The 16,212-nt window shown below is 28.9% G+C and overlaps 2 protein-coding genes and 1 pseudogene across 2 annotated transcripts; 2 read left to right on the forward strand and 1 right to left on the reverse strand.

The window, feature by feature from the left end:
* The first annotated feature begins 718 nt into the window (after positions 1–718).
* LOC132285659 (organ-specific protein P4-like) lies at positions 719–1,946 on the forward strand. The gene is made up of 2 exons (XM_059787856.1): positions 719–792; positions 1,191–1,946. The coding sequence occupies exons 1-2, from the start codon at positions 748–750 to the stop codon at positions 1,776–1,778; spliced, it is 633 nt and encodes a 210-aa protein (XP_059643839.1). The 5' UTR covers positions 719–747; the 3' UTR covers positions 1,779–1,946.
* Positions 1,947–6,616: 4,670 nt separating this feature from the next.
* LOC132297655 (U2 spliceosomal RNA) lies at positions 6,617–6,744 on the reverse strand (annotated as a pseudogene).
* Positions 6,745–12,946: 6,202 nt separating this feature from the next.
* LOC132293813 (acetylserotonin O-methyltransferase-like) lies at positions 12,947–15,474 on the forward strand. The gene is made up of 3 exons (XM_059791440.1): positions 12,947–13,025; positions 13,899–14,729; positions 14,919–15,474. Exons 2-3 carry the CDS (start codon positions 13,956–13,958, stop codon positions 15,213–15,215), a joined length of 1,071 nt encoding a protein of 356 aa, XP_059647423.1. The 5' UTR covers positions 12,947–13,025; positions 13,899–13,955; the 3' UTR covers positions 15,216–15,474.
* Positions 15,475–16,212: the final 738 nt, after the last annotated feature.

A 16,212-nucleotide genomic window follows, 5' to 3' on the forward strand; every position in this document is an offset into this window, starting at 1 on the left:
TAATGAATATGTGATTGTATTTCTTGTCAAAATATATAATAATAATAATAATCATAATAGTAGAGAAGAAATTTTATAACTTTTCACTACTACAGGCCTTTAGTGGCCTTTTTTTATTTTTATATATATATATATATTTTTGGGTAAAGCTGGTTTGGTACTAAGAAAAATGATAAAGATCGAGAAATTATTAAATGATCATGAATCACTGTCTAATCCAATTGAAACTATTCAATAAAATATAATGAGTATATACAGTCATATATGGTCAAGAACCATCTAATAATTTTTTCCAAATATTACAAAATTTCTGTCATGATATGCATCTCGAAGGTCGTGGATGCTATTGGAGCAGCCAAATTTTCTTTTAGTTCTTTTATTTTGATAAAAAAAAAAAAACTTAACAGAAAATTAATAGTGATGGTTCAATAAATATAGTGCCACGTTCAATAAATAATTATTATTTTCCTTGTCTATAGAGAGAATAATCACTTTATATTAGATGTGTGCACTATATGTATTATTTGTATTCTCGGGTGAGTAATTTGTTCTATTAAACATAGTCAATAACCAACGTGAATCTTAAGGTTTCAATTATATACCCAGGAAATTTGTTTGATATATATGTAGTAAATTTTATTTTTTTGGGGGGTAAATTTGTCATGAATTTAGTATAAATAGGAAGTACGCGGTTGTAAAGCTTCCATGCATTGAGAAGGTGGAGTTTCCCTATAGTGTTGTTAAGACATGGAATCATGTTTTGCTTTCTTCATTCTCTTCTCACTTGTCCTGGTAAGCATAAGAAATGTTCCTCTTATGGAGAAGTAAAGCATGCATATGTAGATCACACACACACATATATATGTATATGTATATGTATATGTATATGTACGTGTGTGTTTGTGTTTATATCTTTTAATTTTTTTTTAATCACTTAATCGATCAGTTTTCTTAGAAGTCCTCTGAGCCAACTTGAATTCAGGTAGTCAAATTGAGTCACACTATTCTCATAACAATCGAGGACCAAACTCCTGAGACCTGAAAATGATCGTGTACTAATTAATTAATGTGAAGAACTTGAACAACTTTGGAAGATGGTTTAACATAGTTAATTATATATGTTCTTTTTGTAAAGATATGATTTTAAAGTGACTGTAAGCTCTAATTCAATTTTTTTTTTTTCCCTTCAGTTTGCTACAACTATAGATGCAAGAAAAGACCCTGGTGAATATTGGCAAGGCATAATGAAAGATCAGCCAATGCCCGAAGCAATTCAAGGCCTCGTCTATAAGGGTTCACTAGTGTTGCCTCTCTCCAACAAGAAAACCGACTGTCACACGTCATCCGAGGTCAGAAACGTCAATGCTCATGATCATATTGTCAAGGATTCTGAACATGCAAAAGAGCAGCCATTTGTTAAGGACTTCAATCCACAACCAAGTGCCACAGTCTATCGCGATGACACTAAACTTTCAGCTTTTGTTAAGGACTTTGATCCACAGCCAAGTACCACAGTTTACCGCGATGACACTAAACTTTCAGCTTTTGTTAAGGACTTTGAACCACAAACAAGTGTCAAAGTCTACCGCGATGACACTAAACTTTCAGCTTTTGTTAAGGACTTTGAACCACAACCAAGTGTCACAATCTACCGCGATGACACTAAACTTTCAACTTTTGTTAGGGATTTTGATCCACAACCAAGTGCCACAGTCTACCGTAATGATGATAAGCTCACAGAAGAGAAATCTTTTGTGAAAACTTTGAGCATAAGCTAGGGAGAGCCAGCTGAGGCTAATGTAACTATCGTTCTCTACTTCATTTACGCTATGTAATAAGTAGATGATCTATTATATATGTTTGTATGCATCTATTGTGAAGTGTGTGATGATGTTCATTTGGCTTGAATAAAAGGAGTCTGCTGCTTTTCTCTTGTTTGTAAATAAGGAGTCTCTGATATTGATCGATTAAAAGTAGAAATTAAGTTAATTAACTAATATTTTTTCAGAAATTAATGAATTTATTTGTTTGATTACCCTTATAAGGGCTATCTCAATTACTCTGAACTAACACCATCAATTATTGGATTGAAAGACTTACCCTTACAAAGCTTCTACTTACCTCTAATGGTTGAGGACAAAACTTCACGTAACGACCTTCTCAGAGTAATTTATTATTATTAGGAAAAGGCACGTGCGATGCATGTGTTGAATATTTTGTAGATAATGTGATAAAGTTTTATAGAAAATAAAATAGCCAATTTGTGGTAGATTTTATAAAAATTATTTTAATTTCATTAAATATATTATTGTTTAATTATATTTTCTTTTATTAAAAAAAAACTCATAATAAATAGATAAATAGGTAATATATGTTAGAATTTTATACAAACTCTTTTAAAAACTCTTTTTATATCAATTAATAAATATTTTTTTATATTAATAATTCTTGTCTAATTAGATTTCAATAAATATTTAAATAAGTAATTTGTGTTAGACTTTTATAGAAACTCTTTTAACACCTCTTTTTATATCAATTAATAAACAAATTTTTTATATTAACAATACTTGTTTAATTAGATTTTCTTTTATTAAAAAATTCAAAATAAATAGATAAATAGGTAATTTGTATTAGAGTTTTGATATAAAATCTTAAAATATATCTTTGTCTAATGTATTATAATTTTATTGAAAATAAAATAGGTAGTTTGTGGTAGAGTTTTTCTAGTCTAATTAGATTTTCTTTTATTAAAAAACTTATAATAAATAAATAAATAAGTAATTTGTATTAGAGTTTAATAGAAACTCTTTTAAAAACTCTTTTATATCAATTAATAAATATTTTAAAATTTTAATAATTCTTGTCAAATTAGATTAGTTTTTATTAAAAAAAAAAAAAAACTCATAATAAAAAGTAGTTTGTGATAGAGTTTTAGAAAAATTATTTTATTTTTTATATCAATTAAAAAATATTTTTATAACAATAATTCTTGACTAATTAGAATTTATTTTATTAAAAAACTTATAAGAAATAAATAAATAGGTAATTTGTGTTAGAGTTTAATTTCTTTTTATATCAATTAATAAATATTTTTATTTTAATAAATTGGTAATTTGTGTTAGAGTTTTTTATAGAAACTCTTTTGAACCTCTTTTTATATCAATTAATAAACAATTTTTTATATTAGTAATACTTGTCTAATTAAATTTTCTTTTATTAAAAAACTCACAATAAATAAATAAATAAGTAATTTGTGTTTGACTTTTATAGAAACTCTTTATTATGTAGATTTTAGTGTTTATATTTTTTTATATAAATATATAAATATTGAAACCCTTTGCACATCTAATAATAATATAGATAAAAACTTGCAAAGCTTCTGTATTTTACTCTGTAATTCTAGATTTCTAGAATTCTCAATTTTTGTACCCTTTCTCCATGCCTCTATTTATAGGCTTCTTCGATTAATAGGATTATGATAGGCTTCTTCGATTAATAGGATTATGACATGTATCCTTTTCTGATAATAACATAATCATAACAGGGCAGATCGGTTATATTGTGATAATTATGTATAAAAAATAACTATTATTTTTATATTGAACTAAAAATAAGAGTTTATATAGAATGTGATTGATATTATTAGGTAATCTTGTAATTAATAAATATTTTTTATTTTAATAATTATTCTCTAATTAAATTTACTTTTATTAAAAAAAAATTCATAATAAATAGATAAACAGGTAATTTGTGTTAGACTTTTATAGAAACTCTTTTAAACCTTTTTTTATATCAATTAATAAATAATTTTTAATATTAATAATACTTGTCTAATTAGATTTCCTTTTATTAAAAAACTCATAATAAATAGATAAATAGGTAATTTGTGTTAGAGTTTTATAGAAACTCTTTAAATATTTCTTTGTCTAGTGTGATAGAGTTTTATTGAAAATAAAATAGGTAATTTGTGATAAAGTTTTATATAAATTATTTTATTTTCCTTAAATATATCCTTGTCTAATTAGATTTAATTTTACTAACAAACTCATAATAAAAGCTAATTTGTGGTAGAGTTTTAGAAAAATTATTTTGTTTTATATATCAATTAATAAATATTTTTTTATATTAATAATTATTGTCTAATTAGATTTTTTTTATTAAAAAATTCATAATAATAAATAGATAAATAGGTTAGTTTAAATTTTATTATTTAGATTTTAGTTTTTTACATATTTTTTTATATAAATAAATAAATACTTAAATACTGAAACTCTTTGTACATCTAATAATAGTACAGAAAAAAACTCTTTTTAAATCAATTAATAAATATTTTTTATATAAATAAATAAATACTGAATTTTTTTGGCAGAATTCCTGTATTTTACTCTAAAATTTTATTAGGTAATTTTTACAGTTTTATAGAAACTATTTTTACAAAAACTATTTTTATATCAATTAATAAATATTTTTTTATATAAATAAATAAATACTGAAATACTGAAATACATTGCATTATTTTATTCGATAATTTTTAATTAATAAATATTTTTTAGTTTAATAATTCTTATCTAATTAGATTTACTTTTATTAAAAAAACTCATAATAAATAGATAAATAAGTAATTTGTATTAGAGTGTTATAGAAACTCTTTTAAAATCTCTTTTTATATCAATTAATAAATAATTTTTTATATTAATAATACTTGTCTAATTAGATTTCCTTTTATTAAAAAAACTCATAATAAATAGATAAATAAGTAATTTGTGTTAGAGTTTTATAGAAACTCTTTAAATATGTCTTTGTTTAGTGTGATAGAGTTTTATTGAAAATAAAATAGGTAATTTATGATTGGGTTTTATAGAAATTATTTTATTTTTTTTAAAATATATCCTTGTCTAATTAGATTTAATTTTATTAAGAATCTCATAATAAAAGCTAATTTGTGGTTGAGTTTTAGAAAAATTATTTTGTTTTATGTATCAATTAATAAATATTTTTTATATTATTAATTTTGTCTAATTAGATTTTCTTTTATTAAAAAATTTATAATAATAAATAGATTAATAGATTAATTTAAATTTTATTATGTAGATTTTAATGTTTTAAATATTTTTTATATATATAAATAAATAAATACTTAAATACTGAAACTCTTTGCACATCTAATAATAGTATAGATAAAAGGTCTTTTTATATCAATTAATAAATATTTTTTTATATAAATAAATAAATACTGAAACTCTTTGGCAGAGTTTCCGTCCTTATTGTGAACTACCAGTTCGTGAATTGTGGCGATTGATTATTCGTTACAAATAAATAAATAAATAAATCAAGCAATACTCAATTGTTATTGGTGTTCAAAGTTACCAAATATCTTAATTTGCAAAACAAATCAATGTCTAAGAGCTTGTTGAATAATAAAACACCATGAATTATGAGCTCAAGTTGTTATGAATATTGCAGGGTTCTATGTGTCATCTTATAATGAGTAGTCATTGTTAAAATCCTCAAAGTTTTTCTTCTTTTTTTTTTAAATCCTCAATGATTTTGTTTTTTATTTTTAAAATCCTTAAAGTTTATTTTTTATTTTTTTATTCACTTGACTTTTGTGAAGTAGCAAGAATTATTTATATTTCAGAATTAAAACAAAATAATCACGCTATTTTCATAGTCACAGACTCATAGTCATTCCAATAAGCATACTGAATCATTTGGTAGCCATTTAATGAATTAGGGAGGCACACCAAATGAGTCCTACATAAATGCCTCAAATGACTACTAGCTATTTGGTCTCTTATTTTGGTTGATTGTTTTTCACTACAACAATCATTTTCCGAAACTAAAGCATGAGAAATTATTATTTTTACAAAAATTATTTTTATATCAATTAATAAATATTTTTTATATAAATAAATAAATACTGAAATACTGAAACACTTTGCATGATTTTTTATTTTAATAATTCTTGTCTAATTAAATTTATTTTTATTAAAAAAACTCATAATAAATAGATAAATAGGTAATTTGTGTTAGAGTTTTATAGAAATTCTTTTAAAATTTCTTTTTATATCAATTAATAAATAATTTTTTATATTAACAATACTTGTCTAATTAGATTTTCTTTTATTAAAAAACTCATAATAAATAGATAAATAGGTAATTTGTGTTAGAGTTTTACAGAAACTCTTTAAATATATCTTTGTTTAGTGTGATGTAGTTTTACTGAAAATAAAATAGGTAATTTGTAATTGAGTTTTATAGAAATTATTTTATTTTCTTTAAATATATCCTTATCTAATTAGATTTAATTTTACTAAGAAACTCATTATAAAAGCTAATTTATGGTAGAGTTTTAGAAAAATTATTTTGTCTTATATATCAATTAATAAATATTTTTATATTCATAATTCTTGTCTAATTAGATTTTCTTTTATTAAAAAATTCATAATAATAAATAGATAAATAGGTTAATTTATGGACCATTTGGTTAAACACAATTGATTATAGATTGAATTTTAATTTTATTAGGTAATTTTGAGTTTTATAGAATTTATATCGTGGGATATAATAATTAATGAGAGCTCTTTATTGTGAATTAAACTCTAATTTGAATTTTATTAGGTAATTTTGAGTTTTATAGAATTTATATCAATTAATAAATAAATACTGAAACTCTTTGCACAAAGACCGACCCAAAAATATTTAGTACTACACTTGATCTTAGCCAAAAGGCCGAGAAGGTGTGATTATTATTTCTTTACCTCTATAGTTTTATAGGAGACTTTCATGTAATCCTTTTTATTTAAAACCAATGTGGGACTTTGTAATTTGAATTACAATCTTTTTATATTTTGTTAATTTTAATTAATTTTAATTTTATTAAGTAATTTTGAGTGTCATATAATTTATATCAATTAATAAATAAATACTAAAATACTGAAATACTGAAACACTGAAACACTTTGTACATTTAATAATAGTATAGATATAGATATAGATATAGATTTATATATTTATTTTTGACTGTACTCTCATAATATATTTGAGGAATTTTTACTCTATTTTTTAATCCCATCTAAACCATCAACAATTTGAAAGTTTAACATGTTCAGACACCTATTATTGAGTATATAGTATTTACAAGTTTATTTGCACCATCAAACCTAACTATCTCTACTTAATTTGATGGCAGTTATCTGTTTTTTTCCCCCTCAAAATTCAACCAATTGTATAGATAATAAAAATGTATAAGATTATAAAGGCTATATAGTTAGCCAAATAAGGCACAAGGCCATACAAGTTCAGTGATAGATTAAACTATTGGGCTAGCCCATCAACCTGATCAAAAGCCCAGGTAATACAACGTAGACAAGATCAATACAAAGCCCAATTTATGTACCCAATTAAAGCTGACATAATAGATCTTCGTTCAAATAGCTGTTAGAAAAACTTGTTTGAGTCGGATGTACGGTACACCTCACTCGTAACAATGGTGAGATCCATTGATAGGATCCACTTTAGTAGTAAGTGAGTTGCATCCATCTTACACCCGGCACAAACAAGTTTTTATGTTGATAACGCCTTACTAAATTTTTGTTAATTTTCTAATATAAAACCACCTACAAATCTATCTTATATCTTTCATACCAACATGATTTTTCTTGATCTTATTATTTCTCAGTACGAGGATAGTAAATCAACTAGATTGCAATAATAATATCATAAAATTGCATTTTCAATAGTTACCAATAAGTCATTAATTCAATAATATAATATTTCTACTCTCAAAAAGGAGAGTAAAAGTTGAAAGAAAAAAAATATCATAAAAGAATATTATAATATGTCCAAAAATCTTGTTTCAAATAAATTTCAAATTTGCAATTGAAGTTGTTTTCAAGTCAGAAATCCTATTCCATCATTTCCATCACTGAATCCATTAGAGTTTGGCTATCATTCCATCCGCCATTTTCATTCATTGAATTATTGAAAAAAAAATATATATATTGAGTGCTCAGAGGCCATCCAATAATATAAGAAAAATTATTGGCCAGCTGTTGTGATTGTTTCTGTACTGATCATTCTAATTTTTTTATTTTACAATTATAGTGATTGGCCGAAAAAAAAGGTTTTATTATAAATACCAATCACAACATTGATTGTCGAACGTGATGTGATAACACGGTGCATTTACATCTTGTGGCCAAAGATCTAGATTCGGATCCGCACTCTAGCATAATTTTTTATTTATTTTTAATCATCAATCCCATGTGATGGTCTTATGACTCCACTCTCACTTTTTTTGTGACGTCACTAAAGTTTAATAAATTTTTTTGGTTTCCCATGTGATGGTCTGATAAGTGACCTTTCCTCACATATAGCTTGTGTCTATCCGATTAGGGCTGGTTTGGGAATTATAATTGTTTTGTATTTTCACTTTTGACTCAAAACAAAAATGTTTTGAAATAATATTTCTGTTTTAGAATGTGTTTAATATTATTTCAAAACTTATTTGATAATATAAAATTATTATAAGATTTTTGAAAGCAAAAACATGAAAGCATGTTTGGTAACAAGTGTTACAAGTTTGAAATTTTGAATGGCTAATTAAAAAAGTTATTTTAGAATTTTATTTTATTTTATTTTTATTATATATTTTTTTAACAGTGTTTTGCTATAATGCGAAAACAAACAAAAGTATTATTTTTATGCTGATAATTTTGACCTCAATTTTGTAAGCGTTTCAGTATTATTCAAATAACGATAAACGTTACCAAACATACTTCGTGCTTTTGTTTCGCTACAGTACACTAGCAAAAACAAAAAACAAGAAATAAAAACATTAACCAAACGGACTCTTTTAAGTTTAATTTTATGGTTTCCCATGTGATAGAGCTAAAAATATGTTAACTATATTCTAAATTATATATGTGTATCACTTATCCATTTGTATGTTATTATATATGTGTATTTGTATAAAATATTTAAAATATTTCATTTATGAATTTTATTTTTGTAAACATTTGTACATATGCTAAAGATAAAAGTATAATTTCATAAATACGAGAAAATGTGTTTGAATTTTAAGTAATTTTAGTTTTCCTGTGTAAGGAAACACATAATATTAGTAATAATTAAAATATATATATATATATATATTTTAAAAGACATGAGAACTCTATAAAAAAAATCTAAAATAATAAGTTTCTTAGATAAATAAAGTAAAACTAAAAAGAATCCATATAATTTTTAGACTAAGTTTAGAATGCCTCAGGGAAAAAGCCCTAAAAAAAAAAAAAAAAAAAAAAAAAAAGAAAAAGGGCAAAAAACTTGTTGGGACAATGTAGGCAAACACAGACCTTTATTTGGGGGTAATTAGTAAGGGTGGTAATTTATGTTCGTGGATTATAATCGTGCCATGTTAATATAGGAGTATTTTATTAAATAGGTAAATTTAAACTTAACCTATTTAATAATCGTATCAAGAACCCTCAACACTAACTCGACTTGTTTATTAAACGGGTTAATGTGTTAAACCGTTTAATGACCTTAATGAAATAATAAATATTAGGAAAAATTTGTCACAATTAAACCAAATATTCAAAATAATAATAAAAAAAAAATCATAAGGCTCAGTCAAGGTTCAAAACCATAGTAATTGAATTTAAACATGTAACAGTAATTGGGTTTAAACAGGTAACATATTAAATAGGTCATATGAAAATTATAACATATTAGGTTAAACGGGGTTGAACTCCTCAATCCTAACCCGACATGATTAAATAAACGGATTAATCGTATTAACCCGTTTATGACCAAACCCGTTTAAGATCAACCTAAACCCGCTTTATCTTATATCGTGTTGATGGGTCGTATCGTAATTTTGCCACCCTTAGTGATCAATTTATCTTTACTTTGACAAATAAACATAACTAATAGGCGTACATATCTAATTGAACTGTTGGTCACTAGCTTAGAAATTAAAATGTATTGCCAAGTCAATAGGGATAAAACTCGGAATGAATAGTATTACATGTGCAATTTAAGAAATTATAAAATTTTGGTGTAAGAGATTTGAAAAACAAGATTCATTTTATATTAAACCAAATATCCGATCCTGAATTTAATATAACACTTTATTTTGTTGAAGTTTCTTAAACAATAATTTGTAAGAAAAAATTTATATATGAAATGATGCGTGCATGAGAGGTAGATCACCGACAAAGGTCCTCATAAAATATCAAATGAGATCAACGACAAAGTTCACCAACCTGAAAATAAATAATTAAATAAAACCTACCGCATAAAATATGAAAAAAAAATTACAGGAGAAAAAATTAAATTTTAAAATATGTGTTTTTTGAAATTAAAAATTATTACCCATCGGAAACCATTAATCCCATACAATTACAAGTTAACTGGCAAACAAAAACGCTTAATAAAACTTAAAATTCTTTTGTTTGCATGTCATCTAGTGGGACCATTCAATAATGCCGGAGAGTGCGACAATATGATTCGGGATGGCAACGGGGTGGGGTGGGGCGGGGATTTCATTCCCCATCCCCATCCCTGATGCATTTTTCGTTCCCCATTCCCGCCCCTATCCCAGTTTAAAATTTTGCTAGAATTCCCATACCCGTATCTGCACCCGCCTTCGCCCCCGACACCTTATCCCTGTCCCCAAAACCCCCCGGCCTCATAATTTTTTTTATTAAAAAAAAACACATTTTTTCTTATTTTCATATATATAATTAGATAAAAATAGTAAAATTAGATTAATTAATATTTTTCTTGTGAGCATGTGATGAAAAACTTACAGAGCTAAACAACTGATTTCTAAAACCAGCCAACCACTGAGTAAACTGGTTTCATGCTAAATCTGAAACGCGGTTTTGCAATTCACTCATCTTTCCTCATCAAAGCTCTCAATTCATTTTATTCTCCCTCTCCCTCTCTCTCTCTCTCTCTCTCTCTCTATATATATAAATATATATGTATGTATTATAGTGTTTTAATTAATGTCCAATTGATTGCCATAGTTGATGCTTGTGCCTAATATTTTAATCCTGATTTGGGTCTGTCGACTTTTCTTGCTTTTTGTTTTTTTCGCGACAAATAATTATTTATGCTGATCACTACAAACAGACAAAGACTCACAAACAAACATGGTACTACAGAGATGTTCCAACTCCATTCTCTCTATTCCCCTACTTTCTCACACACACAAATACACATGGCCATAGCCATTTTCTGATCTAATCAACAGCCAAATTAAAGTAGTTCTCACTGTCTTATTTGGTTCCAATTCTTATACGTAGTAAAATTGTTCAAATAGATTTAGTTTTAGTTCATGTTTGGATTAGAACAGAACAATTCTTGTGTGCAGTCCTGTGTCATTTTTAGAGGAGATGATTCAAAAACCTCAACTTATATTTTTCCTTTCATTAAATAATTTAATCTATTAATCCCAGAATTAAAGAGGAAAACTGAATTAACGTAGATATTTTGCAAAATATATCAATGTAGTGAATAACTAAAGGTTGCCATTTTTAGAAAATTATTGTACACTCCAAAATTACAATTTCATATGACCATGAGTTCATAATAACGTAACGGTGGGTGGAGAGATAACAACGATAATGGGGGCGAGATTAAAGATACCATTGGCATTCTGATCCCAAACCACCTTCCAACTCGAAGGTGTGAACGGACAAGCCGTTTGACCACTTAATGAAGAAGTGTCAGATTCCGACGACCTTTCCTTCTTCACTGGCTTCTGTTCTACTTCTTCCTTATCGCCTCTGCACCTTTTCCGGTCTTCCGGTCGAAGTCCACGGCGGCAGAAAACACCATGTCATAAGACTTCCGACCTCAAGAGGGAAGCTCGAAATCGCTTTGCTTCCACGATGCGGAGGTCGAGTACAGCTCGAGAAAATTGCCCTCTCGCACACTGAAACCCAAATCAAATTTGCCCCCTCTCTCTAATCTCCCTGAATGAACGAATGGAACTGAGGCAACACCCAGATTTTGGCAAGCCATCAGCTTAGTCTTTAGGGGTATTTAGGAAATTTTGCAATTTCATGTGTTTTTTTTTTTTTTTTTTAGTGTTAATTATATGGGGTATATATGTAATTACACATTCAAATTGGACCGGAAAGTAGGGGGCCAAAGTGTTCACATTTGAAAGTACTGTGAGTGACTTGCTCACTCTTTTTTTTATCAGAGAGTATTTTGCTCATTTGCTTCAAGATGTATTTAGCACTTTTACCAAACAATAAAGTAAAACTAAAACGTATCCATATAATTTGGGATAGTACTCTCACCTCAGAACTTAGCCAGCTTCGGGTCCTTGCAAAATTTCTCATTCATGAACATTGCAGCCAAAGTAAAAGCAAACCAAAGTAAAAGCAAACGTTATTTCTAGAGAGTTAAGAAATTCTATGACGTACAACAAATAAGAGTTGTGATTGAAACACACACGTAAAGGACTATGTGTTTCAATCATAACCCAACTACTATGACGTACAACAATTGGAAGATAAAGAAATGAAAACCAATGTGGACTACTATACCCTTTCACAAAGAAAAACAGAGCATGCATGCATATGAAAAAGCAAAAACAAATTAAGACTAATTAGGTCTAACGGGATATATACATATATATATATATATATATATATATCTCATACCAGCTAATTTGGGGTCATTAATAGCAACACAAAAGTTCTGAAGAGGGCTGGGGTCAGAGGCATGTGCTAGTGAGAATGGGAAATTATTTGCTCTCAAAACGTGTGTGGGGTATGAGAATGGGAAATAATTTGCTCTCAGAACGTGTGTGGGGTATGAGAGTAACAACCTTTTAAAATATACCAGGAGTTTTATTTGATATGTTAAGTAATTTAGTATAAATAGGAAGTGCTTATAGAGACTCCATACATTGAAAAGGGGAGTCACAAGTGTTTAACTATAGTGCTGTTAAGACATGGAATCATCCTTTTGCTTTCTTCATTTTCTTCTCACTTGTGTGGGTAAGCATAAGCATTCCTCTTATCGAGCAGTAGAACATGCATATATCGTATATATACACATATATGTGTGTTTCTGTTTGCATCCTTTTCTTAGTTATCCCTAAAAACCAAATGTGGTATTTGGATGCCACCGAAGTTTCCCAACGCAATGGTTGAACAGAGAGAGGCGGCGTTAACGGTTACCTCCTCTGAGTCCTTTCGATTTTCAGTTTTGAATGGACCAATTAGTGGGCCGTTCCTTAATTCTATCTGATTCTTTTTTTAACTCTGTCATGTTGGCTTCAGCCTGGGCTAAAACTCACTCTATAAACCCTCCTTCCTAGATGGTATAAGCTCTCATCCCTCTTTAGAGAGATTGACGGTTTGAGCTCCGGTGGGAACAAAATTACTTGCTTGAATTTAAAATAATAATAAAACAACACCACCACCACTCGAGTAACACAATTCTCGTAAACAGTCGAGTACTTTGACTCATACTAATTCATTTACATGATTGAACAACTTTGGATTATGGCTTAACATAGTTGATTCATAGTGTACCTTGTAAGCTCTAATTGATTTACGTGATTGAGCATACATGATTGAACAACTTTGGATTATGGCTTAACATAGTTGATTCATAGTGTACCTTGTAAGCTCTAATTGATTTACATGATTGAGCAACTTTGGATAATGGTTTAACATAGTTGATTCATAGTGTACCTTGTAAGCTCTAATTGATTTACGTGATTGAACAACTTTGGATTATGGTTTAACATAGTTGATTCATAGTGTACCTTGTAAGCTCTAATTGATTTACGTGATTGAACAACTTTGGATTATGGTTTAACATAGTTAATTTATACTGTAACTTGTAAGCTCTCCACATCGCAGGTTTTTGAAAACGAGGATTCACTTCAATTTTTGAGTGTGCACCCTAGACATAGAGAGATGGAAGGAGAAACGACAAGAGAAGCAACAAATAGAGAGGAAGAAGAAGAATCACAAGCCCAAGTGGACATATGGAAATATGTATTTGGTTTTGTTGATATGGCTGTGGTGAAGTGTGCCATTGAGCTTGGGATAGCCGATGTCTTGGAAAACCATGGCGGTCCCATGACACTCTCTGAGCTATCTTCCACCCTTCACTGCTCTCCCTCTGCCCTACACCGTATCATGAGGTTCTTGGTGCACCGCAGCATATTCAAAGAAGGTTTCAACAGCAAAGCTGGTACTATTGGTTATGTTCAAACACCTCTCTCGCGCCTTCTCATGAGACATGGCAAAAATAGCATGGCTGCTTTAGTGTTGCTAGAGAGCAGTCCAGCGATGCTTGCACCGTGGCATGGTCTAAGTTCTTGTGTCCTAGCCAACGGATCCTCAGCATTTGAGGCTGCTAATGGTGAAGACTTATGGGGCTATGCAGCTGCAAATCCTGCCCATAGCAAACTCTTTGATGATGCAATGGCTTGTGATGCTAGAGTGGCTGTGCCAGCAATAATTGATGGTTGTCCTGAATTATTAGATGGGCTGGACTCTTTGGTTGATGTAGGTGGGGGTGATGGAACAGCTCTCAGCATTTTGGTCAAGGCCTTTCCTTGGGTTCATGGCATTAACTTTGATCTTCCTCATGTTGTGTCTGCTGCACCTAATTGTGTTGGTGTTAAGCACATTGGAGGTGACATGTTTGAAAGTGTGCCAAAGGCTGATGCTGCTTTCCTCATGGTTAGTATTCTTAAACTCGAAATTTGAATTGCTGTGACGTTACCTGGAGGGAGGGAGAGGTTGTTGGCACTTATATATGTAGACATCTCCTAATTGTATATCGTGACATTTACTTTTGAGTTTCTAGGAAAATTCAGAGTCATGTTCATTTTCTTTTGTTTATTAAACTATGCATCTTTTATATTGTAGTGGGTTCTGCATGATTGGGAAGATGAAGAGTGCATTCATATCTTGAGAAAGTGTAGAGAAGCTATTCCGAATGATAAAGGGAAGGTGATTATCGTAGAAGCCGTGATTGAAGAAGATGAAGGAGATAAGCTCAAGTATGTGAGATTGATGCTGGACATGGTGATGATGGCTCATACAAACAAGGGGAAAGAGAGGAGTCTCAAGGAATGGGCATATGTACTAGGAGAAGCAGGGTTCAGTCGACACAATGTGAAACGCATTGAAGCTGTTCAGTCCATTATTGAGGCTTATCCTTGATTTATATAGTTCTTAATTGCTTTATGTTTGGCCAACAATTTGATGCATGGATAGTGCAGCTTTACAATTACAGCACTCTCTCTGTTTGTATAAAACCTAATAAAACTGTCCTACTTCAGTTTGGTTTTAGTTATTTGACATTTGTTTTAAGACTACATTGAGAGTTAGGGGATCATTGTTTAGTAAGATTATCAAGGGTGAGAAATGAAGTTGCAAAATGAGGTTTCCATTTGCCTTTAAACCAATATTATTTTGTGATTATGATAGAGTTTTCTTCACTTTTCAGTTCAAGGAGACTATAAAAGTTCATTGTAGCCCCTTTGTTAAATCTTCGGTCATCTGATTTTGTGCTTAATTTCTGAAATAAGTCTGGAGTCGAACCAAAAGGTCCAACTCCATATTAATCACAAACCTTCAACTTTATTAAGCTTCGCTCAGTTATATTATATACAAGCTATACAAAGATATAACCTTCAAGAAGATCGACCATCATATTCGCTTTTACTGTGTAGTTTTTGTTTCCGGTAGTTTGGGAGGGAAGAAGAAACAATAACAAGGAAGAGTTAGGGGATCATTGTTTAGTAAGATTATCAAGGGTGAGAAATGAAGTTGCAAAATGAGGTTTCCATTTGCCTTTAAACCAATATTATTTTGTGATTATGATAGAGTTTTCTTCACTTTTCAGTTCAAGGAGACTATAAAAGTTCATTGTAGCCCCTTTGTTAAATCTTCGGTCATCTGATTTTGTGCTTAATTTCTGAAATAAGTCTGGAGTCGAACCAAAAGGTCCAACTCCATATTAATCACAAACCTTCAACTTTATTAAGCTTCGCTCAGTTATATTATATACAAGCTATACAAAGATATAACCTTCAAGAAGATCGACCATCATATTCGCTTTTACTGTGTAGTTTTTGTTTCCGGTAGTTTGGGAGGGAAGAAGAAACAATAACAAGGAATTGAATTCCATCCAGGCTTTTATTTTCATCCTAAAACT

Source organism: Cornus florida, unplaced genomic scaffold (assembly GCF_030987335.1).
Source record: "Cornus florida cultivar Cherokee Brave unplaced genomic scaffold, ASM3098733v1 CherokeeBrave_3.0.0_Hap2_Chr02, whole genome shotgun sequence".
NCBI classification, from domain to species: Eukaryota; Viridiplantae; Streptophyta; class Magnoliopsida; order Cornales; family Cornaceae; genus Cornus; species Cornus florida.

Bases quoted from the DNA above. Each gene is read 5' to 3' on its own strand.
- LOC132285659 (XM_059787856.1), top strand. From the start codon at position 748: ATGGAATCATGTTTTGCTTTCTTCATTCTCTTCTCACTTGTCCTG. The intron at 793-1,190 runs GTAAGCATAAGA...TTTTCCCTTCAG, and splicing joins TTCTCTTCTCACTTGTCCTG to TTTGCTACAACTATAGATGC.
- LOC132293813 (XM_059791440.1), top strand. From the start codon at position 13,956: ATGGAAGGAGAAACGACAAGAGAAGCAACAAATAGAGAGGAAGAAGAA. The intron at 14,730-14,918 runs GTTAGTATTCTT...TTTATATTGTAG, and splicing joins CTGATGCTGCTTTCCTCATG to TGGGTTCTGCATGATTGGGA.